The 18,922-nt window shown below is 37.5% G+C and overlaps 1 protein-coding gene across 12 annotated transcripts in view; it reads right to left on the bottom strand.

Annotated features, from left to right (window-relative positions):
• Window positions 1–616: 616 nt before the first annotated feature.
• EMSY (EMSY transcriptional repressor, BRCA2 interacting) overlaps window positions 617–18,922 on the bottom strand; it is a 41,635-nt gene continuing 23,329 nt past the window's right edge. For 5 of the 12 annotated variants that reach the window (XM_054004252.1, XM_054004296.1, XM_054004289.1 and 2 more), the window contains 11 exons: window positions 17,305–17,478; window positions 14,827–14,963; window positions 13,193–13,366; window positions 12,065–12,263; window positions 10,548–10,712; window positions 10,130–10,288; window positions 8,378–8,437; window positions 7,141–7,292; window positions 5,177–5,740; window positions 3,829–4,197; window positions 617–2,254 (listed from right to left, as the gene is read on the bottom strand). In XM_054004252.1, the coding sequence (XP_053860227.1) occupies window positions 2,060–2,254; window positions 3,829–4,197; window positions 5,177–5,740; window positions 7,141–7,292; window positions 8,378–8,437; window positions 10,130–10,288; window positions 10,548–10,712; window positions 12,065–12,263; window positions 13,193–13,366; window positions 14,827–14,963; window positions 17,305–17,478 (2,348 nt within the window). In that variant the 3' untranslated portion in view covers window positions 617–2,059. Of the gene's footprint in view, window positions 2,255–3,828; window positions 4,342–5,176; window positions 5,741–7,140; window positions 7,293–8,377; window positions 8,438–10,129; window positions 10,289–10,547; window positions 10,713–12,064; window positions 12,264–13,192; window positions 13,367–14,826; window positions 14,964–17,304; window positions 17,479–18,922 lie in introns of all 12 variants that reach the window. The other 7 variants (XM_054004310.1, XM_054004280.1, XM_054004313.1 and 4 more) reach the window with 5 other exon arrangements.

The following is an 18,922-nucleotide window of genomic DNA, read 5'->3' as shown; positions in this document are numbered from 1 at the left end:
CACAACTGGGTATGGAAATACAGACCATTCCTTATGCTGACTCATGCAAAGCACAACAAACTGTCCATTACCAATAACATTGGTATTAAGCCTCTTTTTGTTATCCTGTAGCAATGTGGAACTTTCACACTTAGAGCATAACTTTTTCACTTTTGTTGATTGCTGTGATTTCATTAAAACAAGAGTAAAATCTCCCAAATAGTTATCAAAACCTTAACTACCTACAATGACATATTGGCAGGGTTATTATTTAACTAAAGAAAGAAATGTGGAATGTTTCATTTATAACATATTATTCTCTTCAATCCTGAGCACTATGGACATCAGAATCCAAACCAATAGTTATTTCAATACAAAGGTAACACAAAATTCATTGGTTTCGTAACCCACTATTCCAGTATTCGCATGTCAAATTTATCAGGACATTTCTCCACAATTATATTCTACATTATTTTAGAACTAATGTTGATGGGAAAAGAAAACAGAAGGAAAAAAGAAGTATATGAAGGTCCTAGTGACTTCATTTATAAGACAATTGACGTTAGAGACAATCAAGAGCCCCCTCTTGGGGTTACTGCACGTCTAACATAGGTGGATTCAGAACAGGTAAGATAAATGGTTTTCAGGGTTTGTATTTTTCAGTTTGAGTTACTCCAATTGGAATTTAACCTTAACTACAATATCAACAGTAAAATGACAGTTTAAAAAGAAAAGACTGACGCAAAAAGCTGTATTAGACTTTGGATGATATCTACTTACAGTACTTCAGCACCAGAAAGTCAGCAGTTAGGCTTATATATAATTAGATGATATGTCAAAGTCATAAAATGCTTAGTTATTAATAATGAAATCTATACAAAACAGTTAAAAACATGGTTTTATATACATTTTGAAAAAAAAAAGTATTGTATCTATTAGCACAATGTATTAAAACTGGCCCTCTTTTCCCATCTGAACTCAAAATGCTCTCTGTGACTTTTAACTACCACAAAACCCCAATGTATCACTTCAACAAGCCAAGGCATAAGGCTAATTTTGAAAACCCACCATTATATACCCATTTAAGCTTTTAAACTCCCCAAATGGTCAATTTTTAAAACAGCATGTAAGAGTAAAATACAGATTTTTAGAAGTCTTAGCTCACTTCTAAATTCTCAAGTTCAACTTGGAAAGATGTTGAACTATTTATCCCCAATTTTGAAAAACAGATTAATAGCAAAATGCACCTAGTTCTCCCTGGTTTCTACTAGAATTAATACAACTGCCTGTTTCACCTGAACTTTTTTCAACAACTTGTCTCACTTTAAATTTCATATTTAAATAACTAATCAAAGATTAACTAGACTAGATGAGCATTTTGTATGCTTATGGCATAAAGAAATGCCTCATCTACTACCACCCTATTTCTTGTAAAGCATGAAAACAAAACTCCACTAGCAAATCCACTTTGCTACCAGTTAGAGATTTTGCTTATTTCCAAACATTCACCAACAAGAATTTTAAAAAAATATTTTAAGCTTCTAAAAAAACTTTTTAAGTGAGCATGAGTGCAAGAAAGCCAACCAATTCCAAAATTCCTGCAGCTTTTCCAGCACTGTCAGAGACATTTTTTCTCTCACATGCTATTTGAAAATAAAAATATTTATTAAATGTTTTCCTTTTTTTTTAATGGTGTTTTGCTCAACAGCTAAAAAGACACAGCTTTTAAAATAATGATCCCTTTTCACTTAAAGCTGTTTCAGTATCTGGGCAAGGGCTTCAATAGCACAAGCTGTAGAATTCATTACAGCATTAGATTTGTTTTTGAACAGGAGTACATTCCACTGTCACAGGTTTACTAAATCTTGGTACCTACATCTTCTTCTCTTTTTTTTTTTTTTTTCAAAACAATTTTTAAGATTCAGCTTTTGCAATACTGTCTTGTTAAAACATACTGATGCTTCAAGAGTCCGATGAACAATTCTAATAGGCAAAGTGCTCTAAGACATCACAATAGAAGGGCATCTTGGATGCTCAAAATCCCAAGATATTTTAAAGTACACTCCAGTGTCTCTATTCCTTAGGATTGTTCAACAGAACTTTGAGAAGGGCTGGGCTCAGTGCCATCCTCAGTGCTACTGTCCACGTCTTGCTCCATTGCTGTCTCCTCATCATCAAGGCGCTGACTGGTGAAGTTGTTGAGCTCTAGGAGCCCGCTGGGTTCCACCACCACATTGGAACTGGAGTGACAAGGGATGGGATAGTGAGGGATAGTCTGAAAGAAAGAAAATATTTAAGTTTAATGAACAATATTGAAGGTAAAGGCATCTGTGCAAGCACAGAGATTTGTGGAAAAGGGATTATTTGGTTTCCAAGGGCAATCCTCCCTAACTGAGGCTTCAAAGCAGCCTTTCACTGAATTGTATTTTGAAAGGTAAAATTTGAATAATCTTGCTCTCCAGGCCTTTGATCTTCCCTTAAGGTCTGGGACAGCATAACCAATGCCCATCATCCACCATTCTGTAAACCCAAAGCAGAGATAATATTTTCTTCAGCCTGATCTTTTTCAGACAAGATGCGGTGGTAAAAGAATTAAAATGACTCACAAGGACCATCTCCTTAAGTCCAACTCCTGGCCCTGCACAGGACAACACCAAGAATCCCACCACGCAGTGCACTGTCCAAGCACTCCAGGAGGATTATGTTTTTTGTATACAACACAGTTCAAGCTCTGGCCCTGCTCAGAGCTGCAGCTCAGAGGCTGAGGAAACACAATTTCTATTTATTTCTAAGATTATTATTCTGGTTATTATGTTATTTATTTTTACTTGTAGTTTCATAGGTAAAAAAGCTACATCTCTGACTTTATACCACTGAAATTCTGGGCATTATTTGACTTTTGAAACAGCTCATAGCAAGCCACAATGATAAATAGTACCAATTCTCAAAAGATACAGATTTGAAGTAAAACAGAAATCCATCTTTGTCTATATAAGGAGGACTAAAAAAGAATACAGAAGTGGTACTTTCTACAGAAGAGAAGTTAGCCTCAGTAAAGACTTCAAGAAGTAAAATGAAAAATTTGAAATCTCTGTACACAAATTGTTTCCCACATCAGAAGTATTTTCACTGTAGCAAACGTACGATACATATTAAAACAATTTCAATCCATCCTACCATTTATGTGAACATATGCCATGCCAACTTGTCTACAAAGATTCACATTATACCACTTGGAAGACTTATATACCTCCTAAGCTGACATTCTGACAACTTATTACAACATAAACCATCATATTTAAGGCAGCAGAATCAATGAAAATATCAAACATAGCAGTTAGGAAATGAGTCAAAGCATTTAGGCTGAAGATCAATAGTAATTTTATCTCAGAGGTGGTCTTAACCTAAGTGAAGTTAAAAAGCTTTCTTCTGATTTCAGACCTTATTTGCTGAACCTTTCCAATAAGCACAACCCTACAATGTCATTAATTTTACACTCAGAAGCAACTTTAATAGATAATATAAAAGATTCTAGAACACAACTCCATACTAAGTGTTGAAGCAGTTTTAAGCATTGTAAATTAAAGTACTTTGTAAAATGAGTTTGGTTATTTTTTTAACAGAAGACACTGAAGGCAGAGTGAATGATACACGGTACTAAAGAAACCTGAGCCCAGTTAAAAAGAATTACACTTCAATGTAGCAACTGATTACAAGCCAAGAGCAGAAACAGAACCAAAACCTGGGGAACAAACCCAGAAGTACTCAAACATCATTCAGTGACTATCATTGCATCAGACGTGTTTTGCTGTGCTCAATCTTTGCCTTATTTGCTCAGTCTTCTCTTACCTGGACAACAATTCCTGATGAGCTCTCTTCAGCTTTCTTTTGTGATATATTCTGAATGTGTATAAACTGGTTTGTTGTAGGTATTCCTTGTGCATCGAGTTTCCTCTCTGTTAAAGTAGGACCAACAGCAGGAGGACTTGAGCTGGATTCTGTATGTGTCTGTTGCTGGGGGATGGAAGGTGCCATCATCCCTACTGCAGCCACCCTTGGGCCCTGGGTACAAGGTGACGACTCTGCTTCACTAGCAGGCTTACTAGTGGACGTGGCCTTGTTTGGGGGATCCACTATCGTATGTTCTATGTTTGCATCAATCTGAGCTTCCACCATAGACACTCTCAATATATCTGCTACTGATGTCTCCGTAGATGCCTGCATGGGAAATAGGCTAGTAACCAGCAATGCCAGTTTGGGCACAGAACTGCCACCTGCTACCTTTGAAACAAAAGGAGGCTCATGCCCATCAAAAGTTATCTCTCTAACAGTGGATCCTTGCATTACAGTTAGATGTTGTACCTGAATATCAAATTTTTGTTGTGCATATTACAGTTAATATTTTTTAATTGAAATCCTCATCAATATTTCCAAGGACAGAATAGCACAAACAACATACTTGCTATTAGGAAGACAATTGAAACTCAGTGTTTTAACAAAGGAATTAACAATGATAATTGTTAATGATTGTTAATTGAAGCCTGGGGAAAAGCAGCTTTTTAGGCTGCTAGATAGGATTGTAGCAGTATAATACCACAGCAGCCTGATTTTCCATTGGGATTTACAGCCCCCTGGTATGTTTGCTAGTTTTCACATCTATTCCTGAAAGGGCCAAAAAAATTTTTCTGGAGTTAGTTAAAATACTTTTTTTACCGCGTTCCTCAGTCTCTGCCTTTTTCCCTCCCAAGGAAAATCAAAATACTTCTGTACATGAAAGCCATATAACTTCAGGAAGATGTAAACTACAAAGGAAGATGAGCAATGGAGAGCCTTAGGAGACTGCAGTGTATTCATCTTTATTTCTACAGAAATAAAAAGTGCTACCGGAATGGAAATTACGAATGTATTATTATCTAAAAATTAAAAGAAAATAACTAGGGACAAATTCCATGCACCAGTGGTGGCTGAAATTAATAAAATCTGTCCAACAAAATAAGTTTGCGAGCTCTATGGATTTTTCCCCTATAACACGTGCTTCTCTCTCCTAGTGTCAACCTTCTGCTGGGGTAATTACTACCAGCGGAATGAGGGATTCTGTCTTGCCAGGACAAAACACTGCTACAGCGACAGGGTCAGTGTTTTATTTTTTTTCCTTGAACAGCGATGTGTATTTTGCATGCTATCAATATTCCGTTACCTGGCTTGCTGGCTGTTTCTCTGAAGAGGCAGGTAGCTGCATTTGACTCTGGGGGGGCTGGGGTTGCACGTAGATTTTTTGTGCCGTTGGTGCCTGTTGCAGTTTGGGCAGCTGCTGCATGGTTTTTACTGCAAGCACCTGTACTACAGTTTGCTGTGGCTGTGCCACTAAGGTAGGGAGTTGCCTTTCTTTGGCCATCATATGATGTGGGGGGTGCTGTGCATCTGGTTTGGTCTGTGCTTGCTCTTGCTGCAGGGGGGTTAGCTTTTGATGCCTTATGGAAAGTTGGGGCATTTGTTGGAGTTTGTGCTGGATTTGATCAGCCTGCAGGTGGATTGTCTGCTTCTGCTTAGTCTGGAAACACTGCAGAGTTTTCACTTGCAGTTGAGTCTGTTCCAGCTGCGGCTGACTCAGTTTTTGCTGCTTCTGTGCCTGTGATTGTGTCAGGGCAGATCTGTAAAACAGGCCAGTCTGAGGATCTAAGGTGTCCATCTCTTCCACTTCTCCTTCCTCAGTTCCAAGTTGTTCATTGTGTTTGGTAAATGCAGTGTGACTGCTTAAGGCCTTAAGAAGAAGAATTTAGAGCAAGTTAGTAAAGAGGAATATAAGAATACACAATCTAGAAATAATTTTTAATGTTTCAAACTGACTACTTTAACTTTTTTTACTATTATAGAATCCCAATGCATGTGTAAAAAGATACTCTTACATGGGTATTTCACAGTATATAAACAATTAAGATCTATTATTATCATGTTAAACTGTGGTACATCTCTATGTGAGAGATCACAACTAACCCTCTGAGGGATTATGTAGATCTCTCTTGTGTCAGACTGAGGCTCAAAGCTCCCTAAGGTTGCCTGGCAGTTGGATATGAAGCAGCAGGGAGTAGCAGGTGGCTGAGCCAGTAGCTCCTCATTCAATCCAGAGTCTCTCTGCACAATTAATTTTTTATTCTGCCTCTTGAAAGCCTAATCATCTTCTCTAGGATTTCTTCTGCACGGCCCCATTTACCTACAGTCTGTCCTATTTTAGCAGAGATCTTCTCTTCTTTCTTTCTCAAAATTGCATTGCAATTTTTCTTGGGCATTACACAAACATTTCATTTTTTGAGGGAACGAACAACCTATCCTTTGTAAACCAAAATGTATAAATGTACTGAAAAATGGTGTTAGCAAGATCAAACAGCCTAATACACCTGTAAAAATATACTGCCTGATATGAGTTTATAACTCTAACACAGTACTGTTCTGGACTGCAGCTGAAGTTCCCACAAGTTAAAGCACTGCAGAGTTGAGCAGGTCCTGATCAAAGTCATTCAAATGGCTTCAGCAAGACTTCACCACAAAGCTGCATTTCTTGTTTGAATAGTTTGGAATCCCCACAGTCCTTAGCTAAATATGATCTGAGTTTTCCATTCAGAGAAGTTTTCCTATTCACAAACTAAAGACATCAAATGGAAAAGATACTGTGTGCTCTGTGTACTGACCAGATTCCATTTCAGCCCTCTTTCCCCTAGGCTACCACCAATATAACCTAATGAGGTCAGGCCACCACAATACTACAACCACCCTCATCATTGAAACACAATCACAGAATGGTTTGGCTTGGAAAAGACCTTAATGACCATCTAGTCCAACACACCTGCCTTCCACTAGACCAGGCTGCTCCAAGTCCTGTCCAATCTGGCCCTGAACACTTCCAGGGATGTGGCATCCACAACTTCCCTAAGCAGCCCATGCCAGTGCCTCACAACCCCTCCAGTAAATAATTTATTTCTAGTATTTAACCTAAACGTCCTCTCCTTTGGCTATTGAAGCAATGTTAAAATCATTAATTTGCCTGTATGCTGAATATTTTTGGTTGCAGCACCATGATACATACATTTAGAATAAGCCCTGATCCTATGTAATTTATATGACCTACTGCTGTTTATAGACTGCTGGGAAAATAAAGGATCCAACCTGCTGCATGATATGGGTAATGGCGCCAGTGGAGGATGCAGGAATAGATTTCACCACAACAGAAGTCTGCGTTGCTGTCTGTGACTGAGCCACGTGCTGCAGCAGAGTCCTCTGGGGCTGAGAAGACTGGTGGGGCTGGGACCGATGACTGACTGAAAGTAAAGAGGTCATTGGCACTTCTCCAGAACTAACTGCAGGAACTTCAACTGTTTGCTTTTCAGTTAAGTTTCAACTGAAAGCCTACATGAGTGAAAAAGATCTAAGCATGTAAAATGTCTTTCACTGTGTCCTAGTGCCAACCTTAATGATCTATTCTGAGAAACCTCTTAGAGTAGCAACTCTGAGGCTTTGCTTTTCTCTCTGTTTCCTAAGTAACCACACTTGGTCCAAACCACCTCTAGACACCCTTTCCCAATACACCAATTTTGCAAGCAAAGTTTACACTTTATGTTCAGCTGGCTTCTTTATACAGCACTAGAATATTGCTGTAGAACACAAGTTATTGTGTTTTTTACCCTGTTAAAAGTATGTCCACAATTGACTGCAATTAAGAACAGCAAGCCTTGCTCACCAGGCTTCTACCACTAATAAATTGCACACAATACTCCCCAGAGCATAAACTGAATTTGAAAGATTAGCAAGATTAGATTAGCAAGATAACATAGATTAGAAAATGTTTGGGTATTATTAAAGCAAGTGAGGCTGATCAGAAATGATAGATCAAAAAATGTAGACCTTGTTATGGGTCTATGTCACTTTTGAAAACAGATCTAGCTTGAGTTACAGAGCTATAGTGATAGGCCTGTAATTAAACAGTGGATTGACAGAAAAATCATGTGCTGCGGAGAAAAAAAAAAAACAACAAAAAAATTTCTATATTCCAGTCACTGATAAGATATGAATCCAAAGCTCTTTATGTCTGTCCATATTAACATGCAAATATTTGTGTAACCTAATTTCTTAGTTACAAAGTATTTAGTCACTGAAGGAGAACAAGCAAAGTTTAAACTCAATTGTAACGTAACTTAAAATTAAAAAGTTTCTAGTGACCTTCCTGAAAGGTCTTTCTTTTTTAAAGAAAGGTCAAATTTTGAATTAATATGGCAATTTCACTTTCTCACGCTGAAAAAGTTGGTTTACATCAATACTGGCTGCATGCTGTGCCAGATTTATTCTGGATATCTCCCAACAATTACTACACAATTGAAAACTTAATTTAAAAATAAAAGTTTCTAACCTATATGGTTGTGTGGATATTCTTCTGAATGTGAACCAATACAGTGTTGTCTTCCTGAGTCTGCAGACAGACAGAAAACGGTGACACTAAGATGTGTGAATTGCTCCCTTCATCTCATGAGGAAGCACACTCTGAATCCCAGCTCCCAAATACATAATCCTTTGGTCTAGGCACATGCAGGACATTTCACAATAGACTATAGATTCTTTACCATCTTACTACTGAATTTTTAGCAGAAAATATAGCTATGTGGGTTACTGATAAATTCAGAGAAGCACAAATCAAACCAAAAAGAAACTCAATTACTTGCATTCCTTGGCAATGTTCAGAGAAACTGGGGGAAAGGACAAAAATCTAAGTGCAAAATAACCAGTTTAGTGCTGCAGGAGAACCTGCTGCTGCCAATCCATAGGAGCCTGCACTTCTCTGGAAGATTCCCACATTTCAAATCCATATTTAAAGAAATCCTAATATTTCAGATAGTATCTCCATATCTCCAGGAAATTTTTAGCCTTTGTACTTTGTATGGTTTCTAAGCTGCAGAAAATTACTGAAGTCTACAAAGACACTGACTGTAATTTTCCATCCTCCCTGCAAAAGGCCCTCTTGTACATCAACTTTCACAGCAAGATCTATCAAAAACTGGAACCTTGAAGAGAAGCTCAATATCTGTGTCAGTGAAGGTATTTGACTGCTAATTGGAAAGCACTTTAACACCATTTATTATACTTTAGAGCTTGTTCTAAAGGAGATCCAAGGGAGCATGATTAAAATATTTGAAATTGAAGCCAGATACAGCAAGTGCCGTTTAAAAGAAAAATAATAATAGCTCAGATTTCACACAACTTAAATTCAGACCATTCAAGGGATGGGAGCAAGGGGAGGAGGTACAGAACAAAATGAAAATATCAGATTAGACATTTAGCACTAAAATTGTGGAGCTACAGATATGTAGTAATACAGTTTAATACAATTAAGTTTTATTTCTCTTTTCCAATGTAGACTTTCAACACGTTTTTGCTTTCATTTTCCAAATAATATAGAGATCAACAATATGGTTTTAAGAAATTAAAATGGAAAACTGGGAATCTGACCCTTTCATGTATGTATGGAAGTGGTGCATACCTAGTGTTCTGGGGTAGTAGGGAACATCAGAGAGACAAGAGAAAGGACTTACACAAAATGGATGTCCAAACAGGAGGAGTCAAGAATTTAAAGAGATGAATTTGAGTAACTTATATATTTTAGAAGGGCATATTTATTAGTTCAAGGCTTTCTAGAAAATGAAGAAACTGGGGCTACATTACCATGCTAAATGCACACCTGGCTTTAACTTGGGACTAAATGGATTTTAACAAACTCAATGTCTGACTCCTTTCAGTATGTACAAAAACTAGGCTGACTTTCAGTATATTCCTCTAGCTTCATTTTCTACTTTCTTCTTACTGGACATTTTCCTTTAAGGGTGGTGGCACAGTTTGTCTTCTACATCCAGGGAATGGAAGATCTACTCAAGTGGCCTATCCTGAAGCAACTACTCTGTTTCAGTTAGAAACATTTTCCCTTATGCCCCAGCAAGGCAGATGCAATCTCTGTCCCCTGCATAGGGTCTCAGGAATGAAAGAAAATACTCATTTCCTCTACAGAAAACTATAGCAAAAACACAAGTAAAACCTATTGTAAGAAAATTCCAAAATTAAGTCCTCAGACTTCAACTGCTAAACCATCCTCACACTAACCTTTGACACTTACCAGTTGTGATATATTCAGCCACTAGTTCTGACTCTACAACAGCAATTGAAGGACTTTCTGGAGAATGCCTCTTTTCTTGAGTCATCTGGATTGGAACAGCCATTTGGCTCAAGTCAATGGTAGGCTGCCTTGGCTTTGATTCCAACTTTTCCTTCACTGCTTTAGAAAAAAAGCAAAGCATAAAATCAACCTCTAATAAATAAACCTTCATAATAAAATAAACCTATAATATAAATGTACTAGTTTAATTAAATATAGTGAACAAATAGAGATGCAAACAAACTGATACAGGATAAAAAAGAAGGAATCAAGTTGATTCAAGATAAGTGCTTTTCAATTACAAAACTTATTAGAAAAGTCTGCTTAAGCAAAAAATAACCTCTGAAGTTATCCTAAACAATCTCATGGGTTTTCAGACCTGTTGTCTGCTGAAGTTCCAGCAAAGCTTTTATTGTGGAAGTAGCTGACTGAGATTCACTGGATACATCCTGGTAAATTATTGTAGAGTTTGTGTCCACAGGAATTTCATGTTCTGACCAATCTTGACTTCTTGAAGCAATCACATGGACTACAGGCTGAGAATCTGTTTGCAAAAAAAAACCAAAGGCACATCATAGAATCATGGAATGGTTTGGGTTGGAATAAAGCTGAAAGTTCATCTCATTCCAACCCCCTGCCAAGGGCAGGGACACCTTTCACTAGATCAAGTTGCTCCAAGCCCTGTCTGACCTAGCCTTGGACACTTCCAGGGATGAGGCAGCCACAGCTTCTCTGGGCAACCTGTGCTGGTTCAAGTCATCACACAACCATTTTGGGTTGGAGGGCTCTCATCCAACTTCTTGCTTTAAAGCAGGGTAATAATTCAAAATTATACCAAATTACTCATTACTTATTAGTTTTGAACATTGCCAAGGATGCATACTCTCATTCTGCAACACTTTAGTTTCTATTTCAATTGATTCTTGAAGTAAAACACTGTTGATGTTATGAACAGTTTCCAGCAAAAACCCGAAAGTTCTGTATCTTTGTTTTTTTGTAAAAGATTTTGTTTGAAAAATCAAGCAGGTTTCTTTGTATGTTGAATTTGCCTTGGATTTAACTTTTTTTCCAGAAGGTTTTTAACATACAATTTCTTTGTATGTTGAATTTGCCTTGGATTTAACTTTTTTTCCAGAAGGTTTTAACAGTTCAGGTGATCAGCATGTATTCAGCATTCTGAACTAACAGCACCTAAATTTTGGTAAGTTGGTTGAATCTTCAGAACGTTTTTAAAACTTACTTAGATGGCCATATAGACCAACAGTTACAAAATTATATAGAAAAGGTACAAAGGTTTCACTGAGACACTTGCTTTAATTTGCTGTACCGATACATATCAGGTCACTCGTGAACACAGGTTGGATTTTGTTTATGCCCTATTATTTATTGCTCCTCTTACGCACAAAGAGCTGGATCTGTATAATGATTTGAAGCCAAGGCAGAATTCCCATCAGGACTGCATGTGTGATACACGTCCTGATGCATGTACATGTCTATAAAAGGACCATGATTTGTGTTGGTCCCATGGCAGCTTTCAGACATGCAGCAGAGAGATGTTTCTATACAATCTGGAAAGACAATGGCAGAACATGGACTGCCAAAATAACCTCCAAAACTTGCTACCCTGTCTACCTCTGGCATACTCTTCAGGAAGAGAGAACAGGTTGCATTGTAACAGCAAGTTGGAACCCAGCAAGACACCTTTATCACCACTTTTCAGGATTAAAGTGGTAAGTAGCTCAAAAGAAAGAAAAATATAATGGTACGGGAACAATGGTGCTTCACTGCAAACAGATGGGGTGAAACCCGTGCTAAAAGGAGACACGTAGAGCTCTCTGGAGCAAGCTGGCATGCTTGGAAGACAGTCTACTCACACATTATCTGACCAACACAGACCTTGAGAGCTCTGGGAAGACTCTGTAGAAGAAGAACTACTGTCAGTGTAGGTTTGTGGTTCTTCTTTCACTTCCGGGAGAGATGAATTTCCTGTCTCTGCTACCCTTGAAGCCTGCTGTAACGTTTCAGTCACCAGCTGTCTGGTTTGTTCACTCACAACTGTTGCTTGAAATGTCACTGGCTTTGGTTTTATAAGAACCTAATTAGAAAGATAAATTTTGTTTATAGTAAGAGCACTCAAGAAAATAGTTCTAAGCAATCAGAGTTCAGGGTACCACTCAGATCTATGTACACTCAGATCTATGTACATCTATGTTATGTAATGTACATAACATTAATATTTTACTTGGAAAGTCTACCTCTAAATTCAGCAACTTTGATTATTAAATCATGAAATCCAAGTAAATGGCAATGTACAAGAATGTACTTCTCATTCAGTAATTTGAAGTGTTTAATACAATAAACCACTAAACAGTTATTTTTCAGGACTAGATAAAACAAGTGTGATAAGAGAAAGCTATGCAAGTGAGCTAGAACATGCACTGCACTGATAAGGACAAGCACTTCCACAATAAATACAGTCTTGAACAACCAATACACACAAAATGTTACATCTCATAAAAGCTTAGTTCTTTCAAATACTAAGTGCAGCCAGAGAAAAAGCTGAAACTGAAAGCATCCAGAAATAAGCCAGATTCTCTGTATACAGCCCCACCAACTACACAAGGTTGCAGGGACAGCCAGAACAGGTATTAAGCAGAAAATAAACTTCAATAAAACCTCAGATTTTATGAATGACCTATGTCCAGACTCTGCATCTTTATTTCTAATGGTCTAACCATTAGCAGTAAGATGTAAACAAGTATCTGGAGACATGGCCAGACAGTTTCAGTTCCAGAAAAGGCTTAGTAAATCCTTTTGGCTTGCTCTAGGCATTCAGAAAAAGCTAACAAATGCAGATACTGTGCTTGAGAAATCAGGATTGAGGCCACCCCATTACGCCACTAAGTCTCATTCCCTACAGATATATATTAAACCTGGAACAATGAGGAAACATATTGAAAAATTATTTACTTCCCATTAAAATTTAGGGGTACATTTCAAGACAGAAAGTGCTCCTCACTGTACCTGTGTTTTCCCTTGTTGACCGTAAACAATTTTAGTTGGGATGATTTTGGTGGCTGGCTGGACCGTGGACCCTATTCCTTTTGGCTGTGTAACAATCATTTTTGTGATGGGTCTTGTGGCAGTGATGATAGCAGGTTTTGTTCCTGCTGGCACTGCCTGAATAGTTTTCTCCCCCTGTAGAGAAGTCAAAGTTTACAGATTAACTTAATGGAATTGTTCACTGAGATCCAATTAAAAAAAAAAATACAGTTCTATGTGAGTGTGTGTACCATGAAATAAATCTGCTGCTACAACTACATTTATCTGATGGAAAATATACTGGATGACCAAGAACAAAATAACGTATGGTTCTGAATGGAAAAAGCTACCAAAATCCACTTTTCCATTACCTTATCTTTCAAGCAGCTTTGAAGGGATGAATAAAAAGAAGTAACTAAAAGACATGAAGTTTTTAAAATTGGAACTTTCTTCAAATCCTTCACAAATGTTTTTTTAAGATCACCGATTTCTGTTAACACTAACTTTGGCAAGACATCTACAAAACTTGAACTGAGATTCTAAAAAAATTATTTAAATTGAGATTCTAAAAGAAATTATTTAAATATAGATTTTTGCATTGTCTACAGGACCAAGGCATTAATTATGTATGGATTTTTTTTCAGTTAAAAGTTCACTTCATCAAAAAATGAAGATTCACAGTGGTTTCACAGGAATCATCTGACTACAGAATAGTGTTTACATATGACTAGACTCCTGATAGCTTAAGAAGTGCAAAAACATTGAGCATGTTTTTTTAAGCTCTGCACCGTAACAAACCAAGTGAGTAACACATTAGTAGCCAGTTCCTACCAATATCCATAAAATAGCTGGAAACCCCCCAAACCATACTTGTTTCAAAAACACAATCCCATTTTGGTAGCTATTATTGTGTAGCATCATAGTATTTCCACTTGTCTGCAAATACACCTTTAATTCTAAATCTAGGGAAGTACAAAACTTTAAAAAAAATCATAAAAGGTTTTAAAAAACCTTTCAGAAGTTCTGCTACTCAAGCAGCCTTTTAAATTTTACATGAATAAGGCATTAAATCTCATAGTTTTATCTAAGAACATTGATAATTTTTATTTACTAGTACTTACAGATAAGCTCATTTGATGCTAGTAACTTGATTTTATTCTTAGGTATACCTCAGGTTATCCAAAAAATAATTCACCACTATGCAGTACCCAGGGCACAGGATGCCACAATGTTACATACCACATTAATTGAAAGTGGTTCCCCGACCGCCCTTCATACCCAAATGAAAAATGGCTTGAGATGCTATTTATTAACACAGGACTAGTAATTTTCATCTACTTAATTGCTTCAGGAATACAAAATCATTATCCATGGGAAAAAAGTTCTAAAGTTTATATTTTCCTTTATCTTTGAAAATATCCCCAGTTTGCTTTAAGCATATTCTGCAAACCACAGTCAGTTTTCAAAGATCCCTGACATTAAGGCATGCCGGATCTGTTTAGGAGCTCATGCACAGTTTGATTTTAATTAAGCCTTTAGCAGAATAGAGGACAAGCAGCAGCCACCATACAGCTTGCCACTATGCTCTCAATTTGAGACTTGAAACAATTACTTACCCCAGCATTCAACAGTGTTGTGACAACATTTTTGCCTGGAAGCCCTTGAATTGTAGTTCCTTTTCCAGTAGTTTTTTGCACAACAATCACATTGGGTTTTGATGTCATTGGAATGGTAGTGATTTTGGTCGTAGTTCCTAAATTTTTGTAGGAAAAAAAAATAATGTGCTGTTTGTCACATTTCGTATATTTCCTTTCACCATAGAAGTTGGTGAGCTATAGAGGAATCATTGTATTTAAATCTGACAGCACATCAAGAAACCAGCAGCATTTGGAATGGGAATTCATGTCACTCAAGTCAACATGGAAAGATTACATGCCAACTCAACAAATCTTTCACCTACAGTATAAACAGGTGTGCTCAGGGGAACATAATGTATTCTACATGAGGATAGGCAACCCCTTCTCACAAGTTACAGAGCAGATTAATACAGCTTTCTCAGGCAAACATGTAGAACTTTCAAAAGGCTGGAGTTATGGTGGGATAAGGAATCAATAATATTCAGCTCAAGGTCCTATTTGCACAGACAAATACTCTTCTACAGATGATCTCTGCAGCAGAATCTACGTGCCAAGGATGTATCTCCAGTCAAGAGAAACACTACCTCTTTCTGTTGTAATGTAAGTGATGAATAGAGGATTGAAAGAAGGAAAAAAGGAAAATTTATGTTTCACAGCCAGTCCAAAAAAGTTAAGTTTAGAAGTGTGTTGGTTTTGTGTTTTTTTGTGGATTGGGGTTTCTTTTTTCTTTTGTGATATTTTTTTTGTTAGTTGTTTTGGGTTTTTTTGTTTTATTTTAGTTTTTTGTGTGGTTTTGTTTGTTTGTTTTTTGAAGAGCTGTCCTGGCTCCTGTTCCTATACTAGGATTTAATTAGTTCCATTCCCTTCATAAGGCTTTTAGTTACCTGCATTGACAGGTAATTCTGGTCAGCCTTCCACAGTCTACAAAAGTACATACATTGGAGTCAGTCATCAGTGCTATCAGACTGCCATTGCAGTAGCTACTCAGACAGCTTTTTATCAACGATTTCTCCTTTCTCCAGAGGAAAGCACCATTTAGTCACAACAGAGCTGCAAACCCAAGGATTCCCTTTACTACCTTCTACCCATTAGTCATGCCTGTAGATTCTTCACAACCTATTTCAGATTAACAATTCTACCAATTCTGGGAAAGGGAAGATATGCTGAGACAAGATTATAATTTATTTAATCCTACTGACTTCAGAGGCATCTAAAGACTGCTCCCTTGGCAAAAACAATTGAGCAAACAAAAAGAAAAAAGCAGGCATGATTTCCAAACTTGTGTTCTTTCAGGACAACCATTATTATCCTCATCAGGATCACTCACAGGTTTCCCCACATTAGCTGCTGCTCAGGAGAATACTTCCACTTGTGTATAATTCATTACAAGATTTAGAAATTGTCTTAACAATTCACCACACCCACAACAGGCTAAAAAAAGTTAATTGTTGCCAAAGAAGATGCTGTATCATCACTAAATATAATTCTGTGGAAATCAAAACCTGTAAAACTGCTCTATCAAATTACAGCCCAAGAGTGTGTTTACTGGATAGCTTGTGCAGCACCTTGCAGTGACTGGAGCTGGCACGTACCATGTCGGGTCTCTGCTAAACAAAGTTGAAGTCCTAAACATATACAAGAAATTGTTACTGGTATTAGTGTGCTTGGTCTCGGTCCCAAAGAAACCCGATCTTTAGAATGATAGAACCACTGAATGCTTTGGGTTGGAAGGGACCTTGAAGCTCATCCAGTTCCACCCCTGTCAAGGGCAGGGACATCTTCCACTAGACCAGGTTGCTCCAGGCGCCATCGCACCTGGCCTTGAACACTTCCAGGGCTGGGGCAGCTACAGCTTCTATGGGCGACCTGTACCAGCACATAACCAGCAGGGAGACCAAGGGCTAATCAGCAGAATAACAAAGACAACCAGCACGGTCTGCATAAAGCTGGGAGGGAAAACTTAAGGCAGAACATGGCCTAAAGGAAAGACATGCTGCCACTGGTAAAATATCAAAATAAGGTGGAGACTGCGTAGCTGAATTGAACATACACAGTCCATTTTTATTCCAGTTCTTTGGATATGCAGTGGAACAGAGAAGGGCAGCACTGTGATTATAAAATGTTTTGAATTTGGGCCAATAGTGTTTTCTGATCTTTCCATCCTCTGTACAACATACTAGTCCCCACCCCATATTTCTCTTCCCTCCCAGTTTTCCTTCATATCTGCTGTTTCCTTCTAAACTCAAGAACTACCACAATCCTTAGGAACACTCCACCTTCAAACTTCTAATTACCTTCTTCTTCATGATCAGCTATTTTTCTTCTGAATTCTCCAACAAAGGTCCTAATAACTATATGAGCATGTAACTCACAGAAAAGCTCTGAACAATTAAAACAAGCCCGAAGTTACTTTTGAAATAAAAGTCTTACCAGTAACAACAGTACCCATATGCCTACCAGAAACAATATTACTGCTGACGATCTTTCCTCCTAGAGTAGCCAGTGATTTTGGTACTACGGTAATGATGCTACCACTTGTAGTTTTCACATAAGTAGCAGCCCCTGGAGTTCCAGCCATCCGAGCTCCCAGAGAGGGGCTCACCGTTGGCCGTGTATAAGTTGCTTGAGTTCCTGTTTCAAAGAGAGAGAAAAAATGTTCACTGTTACAACATAATCCTCTACTAATATTTGTGGAAAAATATGTTTGTTTAGGATAAAAGTGTCAGATTTATTCAAAGATATTCCAGCCTGCAATCTATTATCACCCTTTAAAATTATTCTAGTAATTTTTAAATCCACAGGGCAATATCCAAGTATATACTAAATTTAAATTGAATATAAGAGTCTTCTGAGTATTTTAACAAATGTTCCATGACTGCCTTATTTTAATTCATATCCTTGTGTGCAAGACTGTAATTTTCAATAGATGTGCAGATTCTGCTTGTATGTTTGCCTCTTGCTCCCTTAGATGCTCAGGAGTCAGGCATCTGATGACATGACCAGAACTCATCCCTTCCTCTCAGGAATGACACTTCTCCTATATGATAGATTGCTTATAAAGAGAACCACCAATGATTAGTTTAAGTAACACCCTTAGAAAAAATTGTGATTTATAATGATGATGCTATTTCACAGACTTAGTATACAGCAGCACAAAAGAAACCTCTCAACATAGTATAAATGCTGGTTTTTAGAACTAGTCTTTTTCTGAATGCAAAGAGAACTGAGTCCACAAAAGAAACTTGCTCAAAAACAGCAACAGCTACACAAACATTGAAATTCCATTCTGCTTGTAATGCTGCAGATAGTTCCCTTAATTGCTGAAGATCAAAGAGGAAAGCAATTTGTTTCATCAAGAAAGGTGTGTTCACATCCAAGAGAGCACAGCACAGATTTTACCAACTAAATGAACTGCAAAACATTTGTTTTTTTCTAATGTACTCAAAAATGTATCTGTGGAGTACTTAAAAAGTTATAAACAGAGTATTAACCATTAGTTTATGCTAAGGACATGAGGAGATGGCCTCAAGCTGCACCAGGAGAGGTTCAGGTAGGATGTTATGAAAAAATTGCTTATGGGAAGGGTGGTCAGACATTGGAACAAGCTGCCCAGGAAAGTGGTGGAATCAACATCCCTGAAAGCATTTAAAAGCCATGGGGATGTGGCACTTGGGACAAGGTTTTTAGGGATGAACATGTTGGTGCTGTGTTAATGGTCAGACTTGATAATCTTAGAGGGCTTTTCCAACCATAACAATTTCATGGTTCTAATATTCCCAGCCCATGCTAAAAAAAAATAAGGAAATTCAGAGTTTTCTGAAAACCAGGATAAAGCTACCTTTTAAGTTTTCCTCATGCAAGTTTACAATCAGAACAGTCTGCATTATTATCTATAAGAAACACAAATACAACCAGATGCTCAGAAAAACACTGGGAGCTTAAATTTTAACTCACTGATCTTTTTATAAATTCACTGCAGGACTATGAGCAAGTCACATGTCTTTTAAAGTCCATCTATGCAAAACAGGAATGGTGCTGACCTGTCTGCTTGAGTTAAATCAGTATAAATCATGTA

This window comes from Vidua macroura, chromosome 2 (assembly GCF_024509145.1).
Source record: "Vidua macroura isolate BioBank_ID:100142 chromosome 2, ASM2450914v1, whole genome shotgun sequence".
Classification (NCBI taxonomy): Eukaryota; Metazoa; Chordata; class Aves; order Passeriformes; family Viduidae; genus Vidua; species Vidua macroura.
The sequence above is the reverse complement of the archived record's forward strand: the minus strand, read 5'-3'. Positions and strand labels throughout refer to the sequence as shown.